The sequence below is a fragment of the Branchiostoma belcheri genome, unplaced genomic scaffold (assembly GCF_001625305.1).
Source record: "Branchiostoma belcheri isolate BF01 breed outbred unplaced genomic scaffold, Haploidv18h27 scaffold88, whole genome shotgun sequence".
Lineage (NCBI taxonomy): Eukaryota > Metazoa > Chordata > Leptocardii > Amphioxiformes > Branchiostomatidae > Branchiostoma > Branchiostoma belcheri.
In genome coordinates, this window is record NW_017804553.1 from 971,707 (window position 1) to 990,125 (window position 18,419).

Below are 18,419 nucleotides of genomic sequence, written 5' to 3' on the forward strand. Positions count from 1 at the left end.
AGCTCTGCAGCTACATGTACATCCGAGACTGATGCAGCGAGATCGACATGCCCTGACGGATATCGAGCGTCCCTACCTTTTAAACGCCGTTCCGAACCGGAAGAACATCTGTTTTATAGCAAGTATCCTTCTGTTTCACATGTATTTCATGATTTCCCTCTGTATTGAATGCATACCGTATGATATAGCTAGATACACTCACAGTGTGCACGATAAGACACACACACACACACACACACAAATACACATTCAAACACACACTTACTCACAAACACATATTCCTCAATCATGATCACTCGAACAAATATAGACACTGTTGTCATTAAAAATATGTAGTATAACGTTATACGTAGTAACTTACAAAGCCTCCTTAAGGTAACCATCCTTTCTAATTCCAGGATGCCATGTACTTCCAAGGCAAGTCTAACGAAGTGCTGGATAGTTTGGAAACCAAGGATGTTCTTCCATCTCCTCCATACCCACCAGTAGTGCCCTACCAACCTTCCGACATGGCGCGGCTGGCAAGGCCAGAGTTCTCCAAGCAGATCCTAGTTGACAATAATATTTTTGTAGATTGGGACCCGTATCAGCTCAGTGCCTCTAACTTACATTTGTTCTCAAAGCGGGGTGTCATTATTCTTGTCGACACTAGTGAGCCGACAGCTAAGAGTTTGAGTTTTGGTGGCAGTTACATGACACCAAGGGGAAGAGTGTATCACGTAGATGTACACTGTAGAGATGTAGCTCTGTGTCAGGCTCATATCAAACACCATGTAGGCAGAGCTTGTCATGAGTACGAAGGGATGATCACGTTCTGTGTAATGTTGATTGACCCGTCCCTGAAAACCACAAGCGAAACCCTTTGTGTGGAGAAGTTGGGTCTAGCTCACCTTCCCCACGATCACAGGTACTTGTGTTTCACATTCATGGTGCCAGCTGTTGTAGAACCGACCAAGCCACGCCTTTGATATGCTGCAATACTCATCTTCTATAAAGTGTTATTCACAGATTTCCTAGGGGCCCTGTCACACATAGTCGAATATCGAAGAGTGTGCCACGTAGATGTACACTGTAGAGATGTAGCTCATATCAAACACCATGTAGGCAGAGCTTGTCATGACTTGTATTTCACAGTTCTTCTGGAACTGACTAAGCCACGCCTTTAAACCACAAGACCGTACGTATTTCTCTGTCTGGTGTAAACCAGTGAGTTAGGGTACTCAGCCTGATATGCACACCGTTATGTGAGAATTCTTCTGTGTGGTAGCTATTGTGATGAAAAGGCGAAACAATCAGATACGAGCATGGTTTACTCAAATATTATATAATGTGATATGACACGATATGATATGAAAATAAATGTTATTTCATGCATACGCTGGACTGAGTAACGTTGTCTGGTTGCGTTTGATGAATAAAGTGATATTTCTAGTACCTTAAAATAAACTGCAATGTGCTTCGAAACGTTGCATGCTCATACCGCCAACGGCCAACATTTGAAACTGCTGATTGGTTCACTCTCGCTATCAAGCTAAGGTATCAAGGCAAAGTTCACGGTCGGATCAGCTTCCCTTCCCGTTCCGGGTCAGATGTGAGCTTTGACCAGAACGTTAAAAGTATGTACGTGTAAATGCATGGCGGAATTTGTCTCAGTTTGCTAATGGGGTGCCAGCCGACCTAGCTACGAAATTGTAAAATAAACTCTTTCACGTCAGCAAGACGACACACGGAGAGGTTATGGTAAGTCGGCGTCTTTACTGAATATCGTTAAAATGAGCGACTTTTCTATGTAACAGAACAGCCGTCATTCTGGTACAAAGGTCGCAGTTGACTTGTCTTGGGCGACCAACTTCACAGTTGCACGAAACGCAACAAAATGGTAGAAAGGTCACTAGTTTAAGGATAAAGCCCCGGTCACATATTCAGGACCTTCCTACAACTTCCATACCGACTACTACCCAACCAAGGTCGGGAGACTAGCCTGGGATGAGCTCCAACAACTTCTCTAAGCCCTCATTGAAATTTATATAGATTACAAGATACAACGTACTCTCATAAAAAGACGTCATATAAATCTATGTTATCTGATGTGTCAATAAACTGTGATGAATCTGACGATTGGTTTTACAGGCGAACGAAGACAGCCAAAATAGTTACGTATTTTAAGGTGTAAGTCTATGGGACAGCGAAATTGGCGTATGAGACCTTAAATACTAGTAGCCGATTTAGCTTAATACACTACGTTGCGAACCTGTCTATATTAGCAACCGCTAATATTTCTATCTAGTACTACTGTTAGGTTCAATGTCGTTATGCAACGGTCTAGGCATTGTGCCAAGTTCACGGTCGGTCAGTTTCCCCTTCCGGTTCCGGGTCGGAGTTCACTCGAGCACAGGTGGACGTGCTTCGTGGAGGTGCTGGGCGGAATGGTGTGTCTGTCTACCTACGAAATCAAAGAAAGTCATGGTAAGTCTGCGATTTTATTGAACATCGTCTTAAAATAACTGACTACCGCATGAAATAATCGCCTCCTCATGGTAAGTTTGTACAAAGGTCAGATGATTTGTCTCGGCCTAACACAGCTCACCTTGCTAGTGACACGACGGATAAAGTGGGTTGTAGGGAGAGCGTTCGGGACCGGGAAACCCCGACATGTTTATTATGTTACATTGTATCTTATAATCTATGTTTTAAATGTGTCGGACAGTCCATAAACTGTGATGATTTGTAAATTGGTTTTACAGGCGAACCAAGACAGTTTCCACCTGACTTACCGTGAAGCCACACACAGTGACTACGACGCCGTCATGAACATGGCGTCAGTAGACACATTCCGGGACGGGTTCGACTACCTGCCCGCCAAGTTTCACCAATGGGTGGACGACCCGGAAGTCATAATGTTAGTAGCGGAAGCTGAGGACAAACTGGTACGTTATTATATACCAGTCATACCATGGTGAGGGGTATGACATACATGTATATGAAATATATGTTGTATTTCCTCCACAACAAATGCGGCATTTCTAGTTGTCATTGTCTTTATCTTAACCTTCATATATGTCATAGCATGAAAGTTCATCTGTGTTGGTACAAATCATTATGAAATAAAGACTGAACTTTAACTTCCAACACTAGATATAGAATTGGGACTTACCCCAAATTTCATATATGTCAAACTTTATATATGTCGTTTAATATGTGCCAAGTTACTGGCAACCTAGTACCTATAACTGTTAGAGGTACAATGTAGTATGAGGCCCCTACACGGAGGCATGGAAAGGCGTCTAGCACGTGCCTTTTTTTAGTTTGTTTGTTTGTTTTTGTCCCAAGAAGTGTTTGAATATAATAATACCTTTGAAGTAATTTCTGACAATGTTCCCTTTGCAGATTCTATTGAGTGTGCTCATTATAACTGACGGCGGTGCAAATCTGCTGCGAAAAACCGGCCGGATAGTCCCAGAACTGCGGGGGAAGAAGTTTATGACGAAGATGATTCTTGAATATGAAAAAGCTTTGCGGCTACGTGTACATCCTGGGCTGCTGCAGCTAAAGCGACACACCCTGACGGATGTCGAGCGTCCCTACCTTTTAAAAGTCGTTCCGAACGTGAAGGAGATCTGTTATATAGCAAGTATCCCTTCTGTTTCACATGTATTTTCTCTCTGTATTGAGTGCAGACGTTAACATATGATATAGCTAGATGGACTCACAGTGTGTGCACTAATTCACATGAATGTACTCACACACCGTGTCGTTCGTCCGTCAGGTTGACGAGGACCGCTTTGTCATCCCTCTGTAGTAGGGTGTGTCCTCAGGTGACTGTAGAGTCCAATTTTCGCCCGGAACCGGCGCTCACAGTGCGGGCAGGAGAACAGAGCAGTGTTCGCCACAGGACCGGCTGCACCCTCCTTCCTGGCTCGTCTCTTCTGCTGTGCGGCAGTTCTGCGTGCTTTCTCACAGGTAGCGGCACCCTCTCTAACTGTGCGTCGCCACAGTGGTCGGTCACTGGCAAGTCTTTCCCACGAGTCTGCCTTTATGTTGAAGGCTTTCAGGGATACTTTAAGAGAGTCCTTGTACCTCTTCTTTTGGCCACCACGTGACCGTACACCTTCTTCAAGTTCACCAGAAAGACAGACAAGATGTGTGTATTACCAAGTCTATGTGTGGCGCTGAATGCTGGACTGATCAAGATCAAGCTGCGTGTCCGCATACAACCCAAGAGGCGCCCACAGGGGATGAAACCTGCAAAACGCCTCAACACCAGTAAACTGAAGAATGACGAAATAAAACAGCAGTTTGTAAACCAGCTTAGAGACAGCCTCGAGACAGTCTCACTAGATGACCAGAACATAGAAACCAGCTGGAAAAACTCACACACACACACACACGCACACACACACACACACACAAACACACACACACGCACGCACACACACACACAAACACACACACACACAAACACACACACACAAACACACACATTCAAACACTTACTTACACACACTTTCCCTAACCCATGATGATCATTTGAACAAATACATGTATAGACACTGTTGTCATTAATAATATGTAGTTAATTTTCAAAGCCTCCTTAAAGTAACCATCCTTTCTAATTCCAGGATGCCATGTACTTCCAAGGCAAGTCTAACGAAGTGCTGGATAGTTTGGAAACCAAGGACGTTCTTCCATCTCCTCCACACCCACCAGTAGTGCCCTACCAACCTTCCGACATGGCGCGGCTGGCAAGGCCAGAGTTCTCCAAGCAGGTCCTAGTTGACAATAATATTTTTGTAGATTGGGACCCGTATCAGCTCAGTGCCTCTAACTTACATTTGTTTTCAAAGCGGGGTGTCATTATTCTTGTCGACACTATTGAACCAACAGCTAAGAGTTTGAGTTTTGGTGGCAGTTATATGACACCAAGGGGAAGATTGTATCACGTAGATGTACACTGTAGAGATGTAGCTCTGTGTCAGGCTCATATCAAACACCATGTAGGCAGAGCTTGTCATGAGTACGAAGGGATGATCACGTTCTGTGTAATGTTGATTGACCCGTCCCTGAAAATCACAAGCAAAACCCTTTGTGTTGAGAGATTGGGCCTTGTTCACCTTCCCCACGATCACAGGTATTTGTTCCTCACATTCTCGGCGTTCGTTCTTGTAGAACCGACCAAGCCACGTCTTTGATATGCTGCAATACTCATCTTCGAACAAAACGTTATTCACAGATTTCTTATGGGCCCTGTCACACATAATCGAATGTGGCCCCCTGAACACCACCGAAGCCCCCCACCCCCAAACCATCGAGCAGGGTCGGGGCAATGTCGGGGGTGGTTGGCTGGTGTTTAGCGAGGTCGGCTAATGTTCGTGTATCAGACATTCTGAAACATTCGGGAGGTTACGCCATCTTTGGCTGGAGTTGGGGCGTACGTCGGGGTGTTGTTGACATTCAAATTTGACTCAAATTTAACTCAAATTGGTTTTCGTGAGAAGGTTCTGAATGTGTGACAGGTGTCTCCTGTGTGGTACGAGCTGTTGTACATGTGATGAAAATGAGGATCAAAGATGAGAATGGTTTACGTAGATATTATATTATGTGATATAACATGACATGACATGGCATGACAATGTGACAATGTATGATATGATAATACACCTCAATGAATGTTATTTTAAAGTCAGGCTAAATAAATCTGTCTTAATTGCGTTTATGAGTACAGCGATATCTATCTTTACATGATACAGTTTGTATGTACCTACTCTGTTTCTGAATGTTGCATTTGAGTACATTTGGTGACAAGTAAGAAAGTTTAAAACCGTGTAACCATGCGCTGTACATGAAACTTTCACCCATTTAATGGGATTTTTCCTCACAAATTCTTCACATTTGTTTCTTTTTATCAGGGAGACAGTTTGTAAACTTAAGACAATCTTTATCACTTGTCTTGTTTCCACTCCATTGTAGCATATGGAAAATTCAAATAAACATTGAAAATCTTATTCTACGCTAAGCACTAAAAGTCTGCGAAATTAAACTTTGTTAAGTTCGGTCGGAACATCTTTGCTTCGTCTTTCTGCTGTTTCTTAAATTCGTCCAATCTCTGGCAAAAGTTTTCCACCTTTTCTCGAAGTTTTCTTTCCGTCTCCTCCTTCAGCGCTTTCCTCTGTTCCTCCAAGGCTTTTCTCCTGGCTTCTATCTCAGATCCAAGTAGTTCGTCTATGTGTGTCTTAGATTTCAATAGTCTTAAAGACTGGGCCTCGGCCCGTGAGTTTCTTAATGTGGCCCGAGTCGGCGGAACGGCTGTCTTCGGTCTGGGACGCCCCCTAATGGCATTAGGTGATAGTGCAGCTCCCGATAACGAATACGTTGACGTCGTCAATGTGTAGGGAGATTTTCCATAGTACGGATCGTTGTGGTGTCTATTTGTACGTTCGAGTACTCTGTCACCCGAGACCGTACTCGGCCTGTTTCTCCTTAGTAGTCTAGGTTGCGTACCCGCAGTAACAACACTCATGTTGTCCGCTTCAGTACTAGTACTGGTCTCACTACTCCCACTTTTTGAGATCTCTGAAAGTTCTGAGTCCACTGAAAAAGTCCTCTCTCGTTTCTCGTCTGATTCTGATTTTCCACTAAAAGAGGCTGCGCTTCTGGTTCGTAGCAAACGCTCACGGTTCGGAGCGACAGCCGTGGCGTTCCTGCGATTCTTCTGCCTGCCGCTAGTCGACGTTGCCGTTCTCGGTCTCCTCCCAGCTGCAGTCCTGCCGGAATCCGCTAGGGAGCTGCTCCCTGGCCGTTCGAGCTTTGACCGCGGCGGCCTGCTCAGTGCGGAGTCGAGGTCGAGTTTCTGAGCGATGTCCCTCTGGATGGACAGGTCGGTGTGCTGTCTCCTGATGCCTCTGGTGTCGTAGGTTCTCTCTATCATCGTGCGGTACTTCTGGAGGTGGATCCTACGGTACAAAAAGGGGTACAAAAAACAAGAAAGGTGTTTAACGAACGCCTATTTTGTAGGTCACGTGTGTCCAGGGTCTAAAATCATCTTTTTTACTAGTATGTAAAAGATGAATTATACATAAATAATTTCAGTAGCAGGTTGGAAGATACTTAGGGTATAGAATTTTCTTTTTACACAACCATAGGGTTTCTCACCTGCTTACGTTTCGATGTCTATCAGACACCTTCCTCAGAGCTTCTGACTGGAGTTCTGCAACTCGCCGCTATTTAACGCCAATGTAAGTGGCGCTTTTGCGGCGAGAATGCAATCCCAAACGTGGCTGAGCTTGGGCGTTAAATAGCGGCGAGTTGCAGAACTCCAGTCAGAAGCTCTGAGGAAGGTGTCTGATAGACATCGAAACGTAAGCAGGTGAGAAACCCTATGGTTGTGTAAGAAGAAAATTCTATACCCTATGAATTATACAAATTAAAAGCGTAGGACAGCCCTTTATCTCTTGATACAATATCAAAAGGCCTAGGAGGGCGCAAGGCGGAAAGCACTATCGGATCCACCCTGAGGCGTCGCCAAAAATGCACATATAGTTTACTACACAGTACGAGTATCTTGTTGACATACGGTTAGACATAGACAATAAAAGGCCCTGAGAACTAAATCCCATGTAAGGTTTCTCTGGTAATCTGGACATTTTAGCTATAGTCATAGAAAGTTTATTGCAAATACTTGCCCGAGGGCTAATTGCAGTTACAAACAACATAGAAAGAAAATACAGTGGTATGTGACTATATCTATATCTACTTCTAACATTATACTATATTCTACAACATGACATGACACTAGTTTTACTGGGTTTGACTTCTTCTTTTTAGGCAATGGAAGACGAATTTACCCACTTCTTCTATAATATGTGGGTTCTTTGATTTTAGTAGTAAAATTGTTTTTTTGTGGTAAGGAATGGTGGGGAAGTAAGGCAGCATTTTGGACACGGTGGTAAATAATTGATTTCTGATGTCGTCATAAAATGGACAGTTAGAGATTAAATGAATAGTCATAAATAAATAATAATAATAGTCATTAATAGATTAAATGAATAGTCAGCATACAATGACAATGATGTTTATTGCATATTCATGCCCTTCCGGGCTAAATGCATCGGGTGACCTAACATACTGTATGATACTAGTTACTAGTACATAGGGAATTGTATAAGAAGAAAAACAAAACAAAACTAACATCTACTGTATACTATAATTCATCTAACTCTAAAGCTTACAATAGCTTACTAGTTTCTTCTCTCCTCTTGAAACATGCGTACACGAATTCACAGAGTTTCTCAATCACCAGGTGTTTAGACGATGACATTATGTATGTGAACAGTTCGTCGTTTGTTAACTATAGTAAAGTTATAATATGCTTCTTACCTGTCCAGTGAGTGGGACAGGTCGTCATCTATGTCCTGATTTGCCAGTTTGGCGTCACTTTCGTCAATCCCCACCCAGCCGTTCTTGGAGGACTTTATCTTTTTCTTAGCGTATCTGTAGATGAAAAAAAAAAGAGTACAGTAGTTAGAAAAGCGTTACATGTACAAAGAACCCTGTACGTACACAGTACGCCGGTCATTATGGTTACACTATTGCTGATAAGCGGCACCGGAGTACTTTAGATCTGATAAGATGAGCTTCTGCTTAGGGTTATTGGCTTAAAGTCTGGAGGTTCAGGGGTTGGATCTCTGGCAGCCCATAATGTTTTGCTAGTCTTGGTTGGGAAGGTTTCTACTTCGTCGACTCGGGTGAAAAAAAATACCAGGCGTCAGTTAGAAACGTCCTCTCGGATGGGACGTAAAGCTGGAGCTTTAGCGTTGACATTTTGAAAATGTGGTAAATGTTATTAAATGAATATCTTATGTTGTCATCTGTGATATTTTTGTACATCGGTTACCCAGGAAACCTGGGTAACCGATGTACCGGAGTCCTTACCTTGCCCCTGCCCCCGCCACACCAGGGACCTTTTTGTCCTGTACGCTGCCTGAATACATCCTGACCGCTGGACGTGTTCTCTGGCGTTCTGAGCCCCACTTTTACCGTCCACCTCTACCAATCTACGCTTGCTTCTTGTAGAAGAGCAGGAACGCGTCACATTTTTCTACCTTTTCCTGAATGAGGGAACAAGATGAAAACAGGTATGAGACACAGATTATTCAAATTTCTCACTTTCAAGTTAAGGAAGAGTAAAAAGTGCCCAGCAAGACAGTAAAATAACAACAGGACTATCTTATCATCCGAGAGCAAAACATCCCCTTAATCATACGATGTATAGTATCCTCTTTTTGTTACATAGATCTAAAACAATACAGCGATGTGTATGTAACATCTGTTGCTATTAAAGACTGACTCGACCAGGTGTTTTTCTAAGGTTCTTCACAATGCAGAAGAATGGACGGACTGATTCGCCTTAATCGCCTGACCAACACTATGTTATTGTCTTGCATAGCTTGTTTTGGCACGTGTTTTAAAATGAACTATATATTGATATCAAAGGTTCTCAAAAAGAGTTTCTTACCCGGATATTGGTCACCGATGAACGCATCATCCTTGTCGCATGTGGTGCCTGTCAATGACTTCTGAATTACTAAAACCCTGTAAGAATAAACGGACGGCTATAAACGTTTTGCCACTTCAAATGATAAGGTAAGATAAGACATGTTCAACATACGTCTGCATTTATGCAGCCTCCATACTACATAATGATACTTTGTAAATAGATAATATGGTGTTCCAGATCAGTCAAATAATATCGAACACTCGGAAACGTTTTAGGCTTTCTGTGTATAAGTTCTGCCATTTTTGCAAGCACTTCAAATAAAGAGTTCAGTAATTCTGATATTCTCTTATTCTACCATGACTGTGTAGGTCTACCCTACTTACAGTGGCACCCATACCCTACATGGCATGATACAACAGTACATTGTAGAAAGTGACACTGAGGGAAACATGCCAACATACATCCACCATTGTAAATTCTACACTGTTTCTTATACAAGCAAACAATCCTATACATAATTGATAGCAAGATCTAGTTGGGAGCTATCACATAGGAAGAGACACACCCTAAATTGTTAATAAGGCACGAGGTCTTCAAACTTAACCTATGCAAATTCTACCATCTACCATGATTCCTAAGACCACAGTCCGTTGGCGCTACTAACAGGTCCACAGACAATGGAATGCGACCGGCGGCACGTAGTCACTACTCCTGTCCGTACAAGGCAGGATAGAACGTGGCTTCTCCGCTGACAGAACAAACCACAATATTGTTCTCTGTCATCTTAACGTCAAATCCCCCACCCATTACCTGTTCTCGCTAGGAATATGCCCGTGTTACACGGTGACTAGCACTGGCTGTGTCTCGCTTCGGCCTCTTTGCACCCAAGCAAGCAGAACTTGACTGTGGCATGCACTTGTTTCTTCAACCTTCCAACGCTAAGAAAACGCAGAACAACCCTCACCGAACAGTCACGATCCTTAACCGCAATTCTCCGGTGTTCTATGCGCCACACGTTGGAAGGCGTTGCGAGAGAAGATTATCTCCACAATGAGAGAGTTTATCTCTCTGAAACAACAAACAGCAGACCTATCGTCTGCGGGTGGCGGCGTGCCGCGCGGCAACAAACGACCGCGAAATCCTCCACAAATCTGTTTGTCGTTCGTGACTTAACATGTTTCTGGCTGTGTAAACAATGCCACGGATACGCCTATAGACTAAACTGTCCTTTTACTTTTAGCTAAGGCCTTTGTCTATGAGGTATATACATGTAGTACGTACTCGAATATACATCACTATTTTACTCTCCAAATTGGATTTGAGTCATCAGAAGCTGGGACAGGTGAACGGAAAGCAACTTCGGAAATACTAGTAGAATTATACTTCCTCTAGCTTTGCATACGTTACTATTAGCCCTTCGAAACGCCATAATCTCACTGTAATCTCTTATTCATCTTGTTGTTTGCAGACTGGGTTGGAGTTTACAAGCCTGCCGGGCGAAGATTTGGACGTTTTTGTCCCGACCACGTTAAGAGTTTGTGAAAACAGGTCGAACGTGTGCGCACAAACAGTTGATAGTTACAAGCGTTCTCCATCGGTTATACATGTCACTCCTCCATTTTTCAGCCAAACAAACTGTCACTATACTGTTGACACGGGGGTCCAAAGGCTTGTATACAGTGTATACTAGAAACTGTGGGGTGTCAAAATGTTTGAAAAACAGTGAAGGCTTTTAAGCAATTGGGAGAATTGCTGTAAACACTGTGTGAAAGACTCAATTTTATTCTAGATTTCAAATCGCGTATCAGACAGCCCAGTGCCCTGCATGACAAAAACGTATTGCTACTAGTGTTACATACATACATGCTGTAAGATGTATTGTTGAGACATAGTGGAACGTTAAGTTCATACGAATCTAAAAGTTTGTCAGGACGGATGTAGTACCACCTGCTATGCACAGAATGAATTAGCCCGGTTACCAAACCTACTACAGCTCCCGAGTTCTACATCCTCAACACAAATCTATTTACAGAGAGGATGTAGGACTCGGGAGCTATAATAGGTTTGGTAACCGGGCTAAGAATGAATCGGAACGCTACTGCAAAACAACAGACACTCTCACCATGCATGAACTATAAAGCCTTCACAAAGCAGCAGGTGCTCTTAAGACCCTAAAACCACCTTAAAACCACTCTCTTTTACTGCCGCGGTTTTGACTTTGTACGCATCGATAGCCACTGAAAACAAACAGTTTAGAAGAACCCACATAACGCACTAAGTCTGACCACTGTGTTATACGGTCCTTTCTTTGCTATTTTCTCAGCGCAATGTCCTACTTCACTTTGTGAACACTAACAAAGAAGTAACGAATTTATAGATTTATGAAAGTGTACATGGAAGTATAATCAATATATTGGCATCCGAAGTCCCAAAATGATTCGCGAAAATTGATTCTCTCAAAATTGCCCATTTTGAATGATTAAAAGATCGCAAACACTGGATTTTTCTTTTAAGATGGCCACCCCATGCCGACTGCTGACATGTGAGCACACGAACCTGCCAGTCTTATTCCTCAAGACAAGCAGGTACAGACGTACATACTTCCATGTCCTGTTACGGGTCCATGGAGAAGGATTATGGTACCAGGCCGACCTACATAACGCCAAAGACCGCACGGACTTTGTCGTAGAACGAACCGCGAAGGATCTCAGCCTCCTTCGCAGACATCTTGGAGCGGCGACGTTTATTTTGTGCGGAACGCTGATATGTGATTTTTTTTTTACACGGGCTAAGGTTCTCAAATGTGGCAGAGGGAGGTACTACAATGTAGCATGCCACGAAAAGAGCTAAGTTTCTAGCTTGGCGATACAGCTCTATTTAGAACCTAGCTCAAGTTATCCAGAACCAAGCTCAGGCACCGTTCTGTATGGTTAGCGGGTATCCAGAACCGTACATGGGATAAATCTAAGTTTTTGGGTATGCGGAGACTATCCGGACCGTGCCTGATCTTATCCATTCAGGCACAGAACTAGATAGGCACGGTTCTGGATACAATACAATGCTTTTAGTGTTGCTTACTACTATAGATTACGGAAGTATCGTTTTGGGTGGCTGAGCTGTGGGTTTGTGTATCTGTTTGTCCGGACAGTGTAGGTTGAAAGCGCGTGGGTGGGGGTAGATTGACAGGCCAAAGGTCTTGAAGCCTCGCTCTTCTTTTCCTGTTTTGTAAAACACGGTCTGTTGCAGTGAGCATACATCTCTACACGTGATTCGTAAAGAAATATGCCGGCAGGTGGTCAGCACAGAAAAGCCCCTTCCTTCTTTGTAACCTGCTGTACTAAGATACGAACGCAGCAGACTGTAAAGAACGGTGTTAACGTTCTGTTGTTGTTAACTGAACACAAACGACAGGTTTGTGTGAAATGCAGGTGGGGTACACGTAACTCAGACAAACCAATCTAGATGATGTGCAGCAACAGCAACAAGCAAGACTCTGCCGAACTCTAATGGCTTTTTGTGCGGCCCGTCTGTATATATCCTCTACCAGGCTTTAGGGGCGGCTAGAAAGAGTAGAAACTGGCCAAATAGACAGATAACATGCCAGGGTGTTGGTCCGCTAGAGGAGGACAGAGCGGCCGGCAAACTGTACTGTACTGGTGTATCTATAGTTCACAAAAGGATACAATACAGTTTGAAAACACACGAACACTACGTTTATCCCTAAATAGAACAGTAGCAATAATGGTTGAGACAAAAAAAGGGGGAAAGACACGAAAACAAACACCGGAAATTGGACTAAAATACAGGTGGTTCTATGTATTAACCCTCATACTGGAGTCAGCCGCAAGGACTTTAGATCGGACCTCACCATAGCTGGTGCTGATATTAAGGTTTGTCGATGTGTACGACATAATATTTTAAAACTTTTAAACAGTTGAAAATGTATACAATTACAAGATGCGTTGTACTAAGTCTCATGATAAGCTTAGACCATACAAGAACAGGCTCGGCCAACCAGGAAGAACCTTTTGAGTGCTGTGTCTACCAGTATTTTCGTGAAGCAATTGCATTTGGACTAAAACGTTCTGTAAAAGCTTCCCCGGTAAAATTGTGGCTGCTGACAATAACTAATTCCCAATGGAATGTTCACAACAGTCAACCATTAAACATGTATCATGGTATCCAGCCTAACTCGGAACAGTGACGAATAATGTGTACATATCACCCTAGTGAAGAGGGGAAAGTACATGTATTTCAAACACTCGAGCCCTTCAGACCCCCGCAATCTATCATCTTGTCAAGAGCTACCCCAAAACCATCTTACAAACATCCTATCTAAACCACTGCTAATGTTATAAACCCACCTTTAAACATAGGCCAGACCTTACCTTATTTTTCCCTCCACCTGTACAAGGGATAGCCGTGCACATGTGCCTCACTACGGAACTAAATGTGCGGCATACCGATGCAGGCGTGCCCGCGCCTAGCGACTAACTGTCGCGTGGAGAGGGCCAACGGTCACATCTTGTCACCGTAACAAAATATTTGACACATTAGTGAACCATTACGGAGCATTTCAACGTGAGATATATACGGTAGAAAAATGCTTTATGGTGGAAATTATGTTTTGAAATTTTGCCAAACTGCTCTAGTAGTAAGACAGCTTTGTTTTAAGAGACCACTTTTCCAATAAATTTCGTCTGTAAATGTATCAAGGGGTAAATGTGGTATTAACCAGCTGGTACCATATAGTACTGGTACCAAGGTAATACGGTACCAACACTACAACAACGGCAACAGATTGCTTATGTTGCTTTCTGCATTAAACCGTCATTGGATGATAAGCTGAAAATCATGATACTAGCTATATAGTCTATCAGTTTTTTTTTTGGGCAAATTAAGAACTATTATGGTACAGTTTTCGTGTTTGGAGATTATCTCCCCACTTGTTCCACAAAGCTAAAACATAAAAGAAACATGAAATTGTGATACTCACGAGATACCGAACTAACAAGAGCTTCAAGGTTCGTCCAATATCCGACCTGGCAGCTATGAAATGCACCTGGCAGTTAAGAAATGCCCGGTAGTAGCTCGCCTGCTACCGTACTACCCTAACCCTCCCCGACACAGCCCAACAAACTCTCACGACCCAAGGTCAAGTTATGTTTCCACAACAAAGAAATCGTGTGAACGTTGAAACCACATCTCTAGGGAGCGGTCGATATTCGTGTTAAATGATTAGACGCTTCCTCTATTACGTTGTTTTACTGGCCATGCCACTCAATAAATCTTTTATCACTCTAAAGTGAATTACAGTTTATGACTAAAGTATACTTAAGGTTATATAGAACTGTACAAGTAGATATTTAGAGTTTATTTACTGTTAACGATCTTGTGATTTCAGGCGGTATACAGAAAAACTTTAAGGGGGTCAGCTTGACGTAGGTGAAGAAACCGTCTCCTCTCCAAGGGGTAAGGTGTGGTGTTTCGTACACAAAACTGGCTTTCAACTTTGGGGTTGGTTGGACAAGGCTGGTTGGGCACAAAACAAACTGGAAGACTGTTAGAGTACGGTTGTTCCACTGCACACAGGAACAATTCTTCTAAAAACGACTGACTGTACCGCATAGAACAAGTCTGAAATTGCCCGAATTATGGCCGACTCTAGCTTATGATAAAGAGCTTTCAAGAGGCGAGGTTTTCTGCACGACTGCTATATTTTGGTTTTATATTTTGGTTTAAAATTCGGTTTTTAACTCAGACATTTTGTTCAAGATCCCAGAAAAACGTTGACTAGAAACAGAAGTATCCGTGTACTCTAAAAGTATGACGTGCCACACCCTAGCTACCCGTGAGAGGACAACGCTTAGCACACCGAAAACAAACGCACCTGTTCGGCCCCCTACGGACGACAGGGCCTGATTACTCAACAACACAAAGGAAGATTTACAGGTACAGTCCTCCCTAAAAGCACACATTTCTTCCCGCCAAACTTTACCGGGGATTACGTAGTACTTACGCCATGACTAAATGTACCCTCCGTGGATTAACACGCACATAATAATGACAATTACTGGCGTCAAGAGCACAACTATAAGACTCGAGTCAGTGACTGAAGAGGTATATAAGAGCATACACATTCTTTCTGCGAGTCATACAAAGAGAAATATTTGTCCATACGCCAACAAGGGACCATCGCTGCAGGAAGGTGGATTTAAGGATTACTACAGCTTTAGGCTATGATAGGACGTTCTCTAATAGAGCCAGTCGGAACAACGGAGTATTGTTCTCAACCACAGACTTTCGCCATTCCAAAATGTGCTAACAAAAGTACGGCGTCGCACCCTGCTATTAAAAGATTACCTTTTCCGGGCTAATTACATGGCATTTTATTGTACGATATGAAATTTAGATTCCTATCTTTGAAAACTTTCGTCCCAGTGACAAAGGTGTTACTGTAGAGTAAAGACAAATGGCAGATGACCTAGATTTGTGTTTGAATGGGATAACTGAGTCAAGAAATAGTCGTTGCATCATCTTTGTCGGCATTTCCCAGAAAGACGACAAAGTCCGGACTCCAACAATTCTTAAACCAACTATATACACATAAATATACACATACATATACATATATATACACATACACATACACATACACATACACATACACATACACATACACATACACATACACATACACATACACATACATATACACATGGACGCAGTTTCCCAATCTTAATTCTAAAACAACTCCTTTAAGCACCCAAGTACACGATAAAGCCTTTGCAATAAAATTATATAGTATTACATATTGTGAGACCAGCCCGGTGCCGGTTGGCAAATGCCAGAAGACAGCTACTAAGCAGATTGCTTGCACGTGAATCATCATTACTCAACTGACATTCTCGTCTTTCTACGGACTTTTGCCCGACGTTGGGCGGACTGTAGACACATTTCTGCACACTGTAAATCATTTGAGCCCAAATCACTTCATAATGGGCCACGGCGAAACACAGAATAAACAGAATATCAGCATCACTAGTTCTGTCTGGATACCCTGTCAACAAACTAACGAGTTAATTAATTTAACTTGTTTGATCTCTGATAATGAATCAGTAATTAATTTAAAACGTTCTGTTGTAGACATCTCAGCGATTAGAGTGTTGATAGAGGTGACTGGTTTCCTAGATCCAGAATGACGAAATCTTCTAAGCACTCACAGAAAACTGGCTCTGTTTTTGTATAACCACCATATTCAAGTCATACAAGTTCCTTGATCGAACGGAGAGCTAATAGGTATACTAAGTATATCGTAGAAGATTTAGAATTTCTTGCAGTATAGATATGTAGCTATATATGGATGCTATATATCGTAAAGTTCTATGCATTTTCCTGTGTTGTTCTCTAGTACTAGTATTTCATAATTACATATCTATGTCTGTTTCCATTCTTCCACCCCATTGCTTGTACTGATCACTACATGTACGCGTACGTAATGTATGCCTATCTTAGCGCCGGAAGGGATTTTCTACATGTACTATAGATACACGTGGGAGCATTGTTTAACTGTTGTTGTGCCGTTGCCATGGTGATGACACACCAATGGAACCTCCCGGATCACCCTGTCAATCATCGGGACCGGAATGACCTTGCGGTCACCCCATTAGTGACGTCATCATATTTGTTGGAATGTTTTCTATCAAGAAATTTGGTCGTACTCTCAGAGAAAGCATCGCAATTAGCGCCTTGTATTATGAAGATTGAGAACACCAATAAACCGATTATTCATTTCCATTTTTGGCGACGCCTCGAGGGCAGACCCTACTGTAAATTGTTATTTTGTTTTTGTCTCTTGTTGAAATTTCTTATTCCAGTTCTGGTAATGGACTGGGGGGATTAGTATGTGTGCCTTAAAATGATGAGAGATCCTATCTGTAAGATCTATTACGTATGATACATGTAAAATGCGTGTGACATGATATTAACCTACATTGTAGTATTGTGTAAGTTCCCCTTTGATGTCTACCTTTGATTTTAGATATTATACATTGATTTATAATTCTTTTTTTTTTCATTGCGAAAAATCAACAAAGCTGTACTGTATCTTGTATAGTATCAGACCGGAGTCTAGACCCACACTTGTCTGAAGTGACGAAAGCGTGTATAATTTGGCTGGTTGCTTATCTTCGCATTTTCCCCCATGTTAACAAAACAGTCCGGTTGAAACTTATCCCCAAGCAGATGTGATAAGGCGGCATGCCTCCGCTTTCCCACATACCTCGTCGTGTTTACAGCGATATATTTTAGAGATTTGAAAATTCCAAGCCGACAGAAAGAACAAATAAGTGAAACCTGCAACCCACAAGTAAAACTCCAAGCAGATCTTTTTGTGGCCGCAAGAAAAAGAGAAGATACAAGTACAAATAGGAAGCCAGGTAAAACGTCTAAAACATGTCAAAAACATAACCTTCTTGGCGAAGGTAATAAGCTGAAGCCTAAACCTCTGCTTGGAGAGTATAAATAAAAAATCGTTAACCTTTGTGCGAATTTGTAAGTCAAAACAAGTTGAGGTTTAGAAATGGCACCACTCAATAAGACTCTATAAGAGTCAAATGCAGACCTAGTTCTTATATGTTGTACATATTGTAATTGTCGTGAATCTGTATGTTCTGTTTGTACCTACATCGTATTTTATGCATATGTAAGTCAGCACAATTCAGCGGTCCATAATTTTTTCAATGTGCTGCTGCTATGCTGGCCACTTTGAATAAAGAATAAAAGAAATGGCCATCAACTGGAACGCTACACCTCACAATGAAACGGAGAGGTCTAATCTCTGGAAATGTTTTATTCATGCAGTGACGCGTCGTAGAATGTGTTTACCTTGTAATTGTGATCTGCCACTAACATGGGTTACGTCTAT

The 18,419-nt window shown here is 42.4% G+C and overlaps 3 protein-coding genes across 3 annotated transcripts in view; 2 read left to right on the top strand and 1 right to left on the bottom strand.

Moving 5' to 3' along the window:
• Positions 1-1,365, top strand: part of LOC109487333 — a 2,460-nt gene extending 1,095 nt beyond the window's left edge. The window contains exons 3-4 of the mRNA XM_019791313.1: positions 3-118; positions 399-1,365. Of these exons, the coding sequence (XP_019646872.1) occupies positions 3-118; positions 399-968 (686 nt within the window). The 3' untranslated portion in view covers positions 969-1,365. The remainder of the gene's footprint in view (positions 1-2; positions 119-398) is intronic.
• Positions 1,366-1,724: 359 nt separating this feature from the next.
• On the top strand, positions 1,725-5,921 carry LOC109487334 (probable N-acetyltransferase 16). The gene is made up of 5 exons (XM_019791314.1): positions 1,725-1,740; positions 2,745-2,927; positions 3,388-3,651; positions 4,620-4,766; positions 5,907-5,921. Exons 1-5 carry the CDS (start codon positions 1,738-1,740, stop codon positions 5,919-5,921), a joined length of 612 nt encoding a protein of 203 aa, XP_019646873.1. The 5' UTR covers positions 1,725-1,737.
• A 95-nt stretch (positions 5,922-6,016) lies between these two features.
• On the bottom strand, positions 6,017-9,097 carry LOC109487349. The gene is made up of 3 exons (XM_019791328.1): positions 8,929-9,097; positions 8,374-8,487; positions 6,017-6,950 (listed from the first exon to the last, which is right to left on the bottom strand). Exons 1-3 carry the CDS (start codon positions 8,985-8,987, stop codon positions 6,017-6,019), a joined length of 1,107 nt encoding a protein of 368 aa, XP_019646887.1. The 5' UTR covers positions 8,988-9,097.
• Positions 9,098-18,419: the final 9,322 nt, after the last annotated feature.